Source organism: Chiloscyllium punctatum, chromosome 46, assembly GCF_047496795.1.
Source record: "Chiloscyllium punctatum isolate Juve2018m chromosome 46, sChiPun1.3, whole genome shotgun sequence".
Taxonomy (NCBI): Eukaryota; Metazoa; Chordata; class Chondrichthyes; order Orectolobiformes; family Hemiscylliidae; genus Chiloscyllium; species Chiloscyllium punctatum.
In genome coordinates this window covers 39,129,061-39,137,729 of record NC_092784.1, presented here as the reverse complement: position 1 = coordinate 39,137,729, position 8,669 = coordinate 39,129,061, and the positions used below count along the sequence as shown (strand labels likewise).

General features: G+C 46.9%; 1 protein-coding gene across 1 annotated transcript; it reads right to left on the bottom strand.

Moving 5' to 3' along the window:
- Nucleotides 1–4,879: 4,879 nt before the first annotated feature.
- Nucleotides 4,880–8,130, bottom strand: LOC140468082 (zona pellucida sperm-binding protein 3-like). Its single transcript, XM_072564266.1, has 10 exons — nucleotides 7,875–8,130; nucleotides 7,413–7,759; nucleotides 6,331–6,446; nucleotides 6,140–6,243; nucleotides 5,871–6,048; nucleotides 5,661–5,787; nucleotides 5,492–5,580; nucleotides 5,264–5,407; nucleotides 5,078–5,205; nucleotides 4,880–4,998 (listed from the first exon to the last, which is right to left on the bottom strand). Exons 1-10 carry the CDS (start codon nucleotides 8,128–8,130, stop codon nucleotides 4,880–4,882), a joined length of 1,608 nt encoding a protein of 535 aa, XP_072420367.1.
- Between the last annotated feature and the right edge of the window lie 539 nt (nucleotides 8,131–8,669).

Genomic DNA, 8,669 nt, shown 5'->3' with positions numbered 1-8,669 from the left:
TCATTCAGGAGCCCGGTTATTTCACTGAGAGAATAAGTTGGAAATCTTCCAGCACAAGGCACTTCAACTCGCCCCTCCTGCTTATTTAACAAAGAACAACCCATCAGAATGAAGCTGGACAGAGTAACCCCTCCATTCAAATGGATCTGTCCACGGGAAATGCAGCTGAAGCAGTGAAGAACTATGCAAGTAGTTCAGAGGAATCCGAATGTTCCAGACCAATGGGGATGACAACACAAGGGTAGAGACAGAAAGCAGTTGAAGCAAAGTCCAAAAGACAATGTAAAGGTCGTCTGGAGTTTGAGAAAGCTGGGGTCAGACCCTCCCCCAATCAATATTCATGTCCATCCCAGCCAGGGTCACAGTGAGGAACAATCACCAACCCAAGCTGACAGCAAGTGACCAGGACTCCCATTACCTGCAATCTTCTGCCACATTGATCGAGGAGGGTGACTGGTGGGTCTGAACCCAGGAGTGTGACAGTGAGAAATACAGACAGATGGTCATAGGCTGCAGGTTGGAGACAGGGTTTGGGCAGAACAAAGTGCGTGTTCCTCATATTTACATCATACTTCATGTCCTCTTGGGAACGTGTGGTTGGGACAGTCTTAGTGAGATATTTGCTGTGTATTTTGTAGAAAGATTAGATTCCCCTACAGTGTGGAAGCAGGCCCTTTGGCTCAACAAACCTGATCTTCCAAAGAGTAATCCACCCAGACCCATTTCCCTCTGCCTTATGTGCCTAACACTACAGGTAACTTAGCATGGACCAATCACCTGACCTGCACATCTTTGGACTGTGGGAGGAAACTGGAGCATCCGGCGGAAATCACCACAGACAGAGCGAGAACGTGCAAACTCCACACAGCCAGTTGCCAGAGGCTGGGAACTAGCCTGGGTCTGTGGTGCTGCAAGGCAGCAGTGCTAACCACTACCCCATACTGTATCTGTCCTGGGAGAGTGTGACAGACAGATTTGGAAGGATATTGACATTCAATTTAGGGCTAGTGTCAACTTTACTGTCCATTGAAGTGGGGAAGAGGACTTCACTGTGTATCTAACTGCATGGTGTCCACCTTCTGGGAGTGTTTGATGGAGAGACTGTGAAGGTAACTTTACTCTGGATCTAATCTTATTCACTCCCTGTTTGGGAATGTTTTATGGTGACAATGTGTAGAGGGCACTTTGCTTTCAGTTAACCTTTAGCTCAAAGCAGTAGAGCAGGTTTAAATCTGGACTAAACCATGTGCTGTCACTATCTGGGAGTATTTTATGGGGAGACATAGTCAAGGGAATCTGTAACCATGGTTACTGTGACATTCCAAGTGTCGAGCTTGGAGGGAAGGTGTGAACTTTCTGGCTGATGTTGGAGGAGTCTTGGTGAATTGTTGCAGTGTATCTTGTAGACAGCACAGGTAATGGATGTAGGAAACCTCACACTTGGATAAGTGTGTGTATGAACACACAGCTTCAGAACACTGGAAACCCAGGGCCTATAAGTGGGAAAGAGAGATGAGTGGAGATAGAAGTGTGTTATAGGGTGGTACAGACTCAATGGGTCTCTTTTGTATTCTGCCTGGATGACCTGTTTGAAGTCTATCCCATTTAGCATGGGGGAGATCAGTGTGAAGACAGGACTGAGGTGTACACAGAAACAGTCCCTTTAGTCCAACTCATACATGACCAGATATCCTAATCTAGGCCCAGGTACTAGCACCTGGCCCATATCCTATTTAAACCCTTCCTATTAAAGGCTGTAATTGTACCATCCTCCACTTTCTCCAGCAGCCCATTCCATACATGGATCACCCTCTACATCAGAGCATTGCCCCTTGGGTCCCCTGTTTAGATCTTTCCACAACTAGAGGGCATAGGTTTCGGGTGAGAGGGGGTTCCCCACCCCATAGAAAGACCTTGTCCATTTGTTATCTATGCCCCTCATGATTTTATAAACCTTTAATGTCTCCCCTCATCCTCCAACACTCCAGGGAAAACAGCCCTAGTCTATTCAGCCTCTCCCCATAGCTCAATTTCCCCGACCCTGGCAACATCCTTCAAAGGGTTCAGAAAAGATTTACAAGTTTCACAACAGCATCATGAGGAAGGAGACCAGAATTGCCCATAATATACCAACATTGACCTAACCATGTACTGTACAGCTGCTCCATGACCTCCCAACTCTACTCAGCAGTAACAAGGAACACTTCCCAAACAGCTTGTTCACTATCCTCTCTACCTGTGACTCTACTTTCAAGGAACCATGAACCTGCACTGCAAGGTTTTGGTTCAGCAACTCTCCCCAGGGCATTACCAGTTCAGTGTACAACTCCTGCTCGGATTTGATTTTCCAAAATGCAGCACCTTGCTTTTATCTAAATTAAATGCCCATCTGATTACGATCCTGTTGTAACCTTCACTGTCCTCTAGACCTTCAAATCTAGAGTCCTCTGCCATTTCACTCTGTTCACATCCAAATCATTTATCCCAATGGCACAAAGTAACCAACCCAGCATCAATCCATGTGGCACTCCATTGGTCACAGGCCTCCAGTCTGAAAAGCAACCCTCCACCACCATCTTCTGTCCTCTACCTTCAGGCCCAGTTCTGTCTCCAAATGGCTAGTTCTGTATTCCATGAGATATACCTTTGCGAACCAGTCTCCCAGGAGGAACCTTGTCAAATGCCTTCCTGAAATCCATAATTGATCACATCTACCACTACCTCCAATCCTGATATTTCTTCTGAAGAATAAAAAAGCAGTTGGTGAGGATGGGGTCCAGCTGTTTTTCAATCCTATTCAATCCCTCCATCTGTTGAGGTAGCCACTTTCAAAGCAATGCCCTTGAGGAGCTGGTCAGCTCAGTCAGTAATGAGGCGGCTGGGCCACAGGGCTGGCCATTCCCCTCTCCACCCAGAATACATTCTGCCCCTTCACCCCCATCTGCTTCCTCTCAATGGGGTTCACTCTGGAGGAACACTGATCCATCAGCTGGCACAGTGTCATATGTATCCAGCAGTTTGACCTGTGTCATGTGACTCTGGACCCAATGAGATCCATGGGGACAACTCCCTGTTTACCACATGGTGTTGCTACCCTGTTGGTAGAGAGAACAGTGGTAGCAGTGTATACCATGCTGTGTTATATAGAACACAAGCACAGTACAGGCCCTTCAGCCCGACAGTTCCATTCTCATCCATGTGCCTATCCAATGACCATTGAAATGGCCTTCACATTAATGAGGCTACTACTGTTGGGGCATAGAATGCCCTGCCTTCTACTGAAGTAAACTACCTTTGACCTCTGTCCTGTTATGATCACCTATCAGTTTAAAGCAAATGGCCCCTCATGCTAACTATCACCATTGGAGGAAAGACATGCTGGTCTACCCTATCTAACCTGGATTCTCAGGTCTCAATTCAATGCCTCTGCCCTCATGAACACAGCCTCAAGTCCCTCAGCCTTCTCTCCATTCCAGGAAACATCTTAGTTCATCTCCTCCAGCCTTTCCAAAGCTTCCACATCCTTCCTATAATTCCATCAAGAGAAGTGTTTAATAGTCCTAATGCAGCATATTCTACAGTTGTGACAAGCTCATTGTTCCAAAACTCAATCCCTTGAATAAATCCTACCACCATATACCTTTTTAACAAGGCTACCAGCCTGGGTGGGAACTCAGGGGTCAATGCACATGGACACCAAGATCATTGCTCATCTGCACGACCAAGATTCTTACCATTAACCTAGTACTCTGCATTCCTGTTACTCCTTCCAAAGTGAATCACCTCACCTTTCCATATTGAACTCCATTTGCCCCGCCTCAGCTGAGCTCTGCAGCTTATGTCCCTCATGAACCCACACCAATCTTAGTCCATCCTGTTTTTGGAGCTGCTGGCTCACTCATGAGAAGGTAAAGTGAGCTTAGTGCTCAGGGTCTAGAGTCACATTAGGCCAGTCAATTTCCTTCCCTTCAAGGGAATTAGAGAATTTTACAACCAATCCATTTCCATGACCCTTCTCCCATGAAAGGAGTTGGAAGTCCAGTTTCCACTTTAGGGGAATGAAAATCACCCATTTTCTATCCCCCGTCTGGTCATAGCCTCAGGCACACAGATAACCCATTGCCCAATCAGCATTGGGTATGCCATTGCCCGAATCTCCTTCCCCACCACCAGTCATTGCCCTGTGGATAGGACTAACCTCATCTGGATCCAAGGGCTTACTGGGGCAGTCACAACCTGAGAATCCACTACAACTGATTCTCAGCCCATTACAGCACCATTCTCTGGGCTGCTTCAAACTGCACTGACCCTACAGCCACCCACAGCACCACAAAAGCAACCTTCAAAACCCTGGAGGATACCCCACAGCCAGGTCCTCACCTCACTGGCTCCCAAATCAGGTGCTGTATCTGTCACCCTGAGGCCAACCCTATATGGAGAAAGCTGCAGGCATTTCTCTCAGACCTTGCAGAGACTAATTCCCCAATGGATGCCTCACTCTGGCTGACTGAACTATGGAGACAGTCACAGTGGGAACCCACTTGGACACTTCTGAAGAGAATCAGAACAGACTGGAAACACCAGCTGTTTCACCCTCAGATGCTGCATCATCTGAGCAGTTCCTCCAGCATGTTCTGCAATCAGTGATTTAATCAAATTCAGAAACCCCTTTCCAGTGAGGTCTACAGCCCCCTGTACTCACTGGATAAAGCAAACTGCAAACAATATCTTCAATAACCCAATCAATCATCCTGGAAGCTCAATGCATGGATTGGACAGGCAAAGCCCAGAGATTGTCCCCAGGAATATTTTAACAAGAGGATGCAGAAAAACCAGCTCCAGACAGAAGACACCATGAATCACTGCTTTATTGACCATGTCACCACAGGTTGGTGGGTGTTTGTTTGTGTTTCCTGGACAGGACCAAGGCCAGCAATGAAGCAGAGATCAGACAGACCACTGTCACAGTCAGGGTCACCATCACAACCAACTCCACACCTACAGAACAAGGAGAAACCAATGGTTACTGAGAGAAACAGGGACAGAAAGGGAAACTAGCAGGTAGGCAGCTCCCCACCTGGAGACCTCTCCTGTATCCTTCCTTCAACCTCAGGCAGGGGCTCAGTTGCCAGGTTGGTCAGCCCAGTATCCAGGATGATCAGGGGGCCAAGTGAGGCCTCCCCTTCCCACTTCAATCCAGCTTCACTCTCTGCAAGATCAAACACTCCAGTCAGGGAGAGATGGAGAGGGGAGGATCCCCAACATCAAGATGGTCAATGTCCTACCAGCTTCAGGACCAAGGTCTCTCCTCCCTCTGGAGGGGAACAGGATCTCCCTTGTGCTCCCACAGTTCCCCACATGGCAACAGGCACAAATGTCACTGTCAGATTCCTCCAATGGGGTCCAGCTAAACAAAGAAACAGCCCATCAACCACATGGTGCATCACCTCTCCCAACAACAACATCCCTGAGGGACAGAGAGGGAACTTACATATTCTGCAGCTTCTGGAAAGTACAAGCTTTGTTCCTGGAATCTCCCTGATCCACTGCAGCAACTTTCAGGTGACAGGTGATGAAGATCTGAGGGACACATTCAGAACAAGTCAGTATTTAGTGACTCCCTCCCACTATGGAGAAGCCAATCAGCAGCTTCCTCTTACCAAAGAATTCTCATCTCCATAGAAACGAAAGGCATCCAGGTCAAACCTGAGCTTGTCTGGCTCCTGCCCGTCTCCGAGCAACACAAAGGTTGAAAAGGAGTCCTCAGCTTTGCTGTCCAGGAGGCAACTGTAGATGGACAAAGGGCCGTGAAGTGAATGGAGGGAAGCCATTGAGATGGGAGCAGCTGGAGAGAGCAGAGAGTTCCTTACCCATTGTAGTCAATGATCCTGTATCTCAGGGTGGAGTCCTTGTCTGGGCTCAGCGTAGCTACACAGCGATCAATGTACAGCTTCAGGGGCATGTGATTGGCCATTGAAACAGACGCCTCAATGTGAATGAGGTCTCCCAGTGAGTAGACAGTGGAAGAGCGCTCTGTAAGCCAGTCACCTGAAGTACAGGAGGACAAGGGTTGGAGAGTGTGAATGTAAGTCACAGTGAGTGATACCAGGAGATCTCTCCCCAGTCATCCATCACGTACCATTCATTAGACGCAGGGAGAATGACAGATGGCCTTCTCCAGACCTGGTGGAGCTGAATGGGATCCAGGTGGGATTGATGGGGTTACTGCTCACATTGCCCTTCCTGGGGAAGAGACAGGGCAGCCATTTTAGGACAGGGTCAGACAACAGCAGCAGGGGATCATATTGACAATCAAGTAAAGATTCTCACCTCAAATAACGACACTCAATGGGAACAACAGCCCCATTGGTTCTCACAATGACAGATCCAGGATAGTTTGGGATGTGGGTCAGGTGGGTGGTGTAGATCAGGAAATCCCCAGTGATCTGAAAGACACCAGGTTAAGGAATGAGAAACTGATTCTTCATGAGAAGGATCTACACAGGGTTCACAACAACAGCATCACATTAAATGTATTTTTTACAGAATTCAACAGTCTCTTCGCCCCAGAGCTGGAGTGCAATAGGTCACAGGTCAGGGGTTAGTCTTTTAGGATCAATTTAAACATGGTATTGCATCATTCCAAAGATCAGGAATTATTGGAATTCCAAATCCAAAGGCGAGGGAATGCTCAGCTGGTCAACAGGATTGGTTTTAAGATCTCAGCAGAATTACAGATAGATGGAACAGGAACATGGTGATCTTTATCTACAAGGTAAAACAGGAAGTCTTCAGATTATGGGAAGGGATTACAGACAAAGTTAGTGAAACACCAACTTCAGGTGAGAAGCAAAGACAAGTTCAAAAGAAAAATTGACCAGAATGGAACCCAAACAGTTTTACCAACAGGTCAGATTTGGAGCTCAAGGACTAGACAAGTCAATTTATTCACAACAGTCCCATAATTGGGATGAAACTAGACTGAGTGAGTCAAAAACCAATCTGAGGATAATAGACTGCTCACCACAAAACTAAGCACATCATTCTGCTATAACATGACAGCTGTGTTCTTCTGTGACTTCACTACAGAGAAGGGTCATGCTGGAAGGCACTGATAGAAAGTGTAGTGTTCTGTTCACATTCAGGTGAAAGATCAAACCAGTCACACTTCACCACAATTACAGCTAATGCACAGACAAAAACATAACAGAACCACCTGTATAATCAGAAGCTTCCAAACCAATAAGAACAGCAGCACAAGTTTTGAGACAGAGACCAATTAAGGTCTACTCTAATCCAGCATAGGAAACTAGCAGGAGACAGACCCTCAATAAGTCAATGTTCCTCAATGTAACCCTCACTGGAACCATCTACAACCCAAGCTTCCTGAAAGTGGGGAGAACTCCCATTACCTGCAATCTGCTGCCACACTCATGCAGCCCATAGTCAAAGAGGACAGTGTGGTTCTCAGGGTAGACCCTGGTTGGCTGACAGCCTACTGTCCCCAGGGTCAGGTCAGCAGCTTTAATCAGGTGCCCAGTTCCAAATAAATCCAGTTGGGCCCTGACCAGCAGGTTGTGCTCTCCACACTGCACCATCACAGTCTGTAGTGGGGACACACTCACAACCTCAGACACTGGGAAACTGAAACCCCCAGGAGAAGGGACTCGCTCAGGAACAGGGCTGGCTCTCACAATTCCCCATGGAAACCTCTGGTTCAAAAACTGCTGCCATGTGTCAGAGCAACAGACAGCTCCAACTAACATTAGCACAGGGAACAAACCCCTCATTACAAAATCACCCATGATCCCAAATAACTCAACCATCCCCACATTCCCCAACCAGCTCCTTTTATACACACAACCCACACTCACCTGATACCAATGTGACTAGGAGCAGCAACATTGAACCAATCAACCAGCCCCAATCTCTACAATCTCCACCAATGACTGAACTCATGGGTTTATTCTCAGGAGGATCCATTTCATTTGGACCAATAGGAGTGGCTGTGAGTTGCTGTGCTGTCACCTGACTGAATTCAGCTCCACGCGATCTCGTGGGAGGCTCCATGACTACAATCATCAAAGGTAACCCGTTGGTCTTGGACAGGGTCTCCTGTATTGTGCCCATCTTGATCTGGGGAGTCTGATAGTGAGAACCATGGAGAGATTGTATGGGAATAGGAATTGGAAACAGGGTTTGAGCAGAATGAAGGGATTTCTCTTGGACTGTAGTTTCCTTGGGAGGATATGTTGGAAGAAGCTTTATTCTGTATCTAAACCTGTCCTTGGCTGGGGCACTGTAGGGAGAATTTAACTTTCAGTTCACTTTTAATTTATAGAGTAGAGGCAGTTTTACTCTGTATTTCACGTTGTGCTGTCTCTGTCCAGGGGGACAACTTTCCTTCCAGTTTTCAAGAATGGAGGAAGCTTTTGTTTCAGTTGTAAAGAGTAGGGTCACTTACTTTGTTTCTAACTCTGTGATGTTTCTGCATTGTTCATGTTTGCTGTAAACAGTGTAGCTTTACATTTAGTTTACAAGTGTAGAAGCAGCTTTACGTTTCGTGTAAATGTGCAGGGGAAGTTGTATTCTGTATCTAATCCCACGCTGACCTTGCTTTTGGCAGAGATTGATTGGTTGGGATGATATTGAGGGTGAAAGTGAGGACT

Excerpts from the sequence above, each read along its gene's own strand:
- LOC140468082 (XM_072564266.1), bottom strand. The coding sequence starts at position 8,130 with ATGGGCACAATACAGGAGACCCTGTCCAAGACCAACGGGTTACCTTTG. Across the intron at positions 6,447-7,412 it reads AGTGTGGCAGCAGATTGCAG|ATCACTGGGGATTTCCTGAT; the intron begins GTAATGGGAGTT and ends GGTGTCTTTCAG. Across the intron at positions 5,581-5,660 it reads ATGGAGATGAGAATTCTTTG|ATCTTCATCACCTGTCACCT; the intron begins GTAAGAGGAAGC and ends TGTGTCCCTCAG.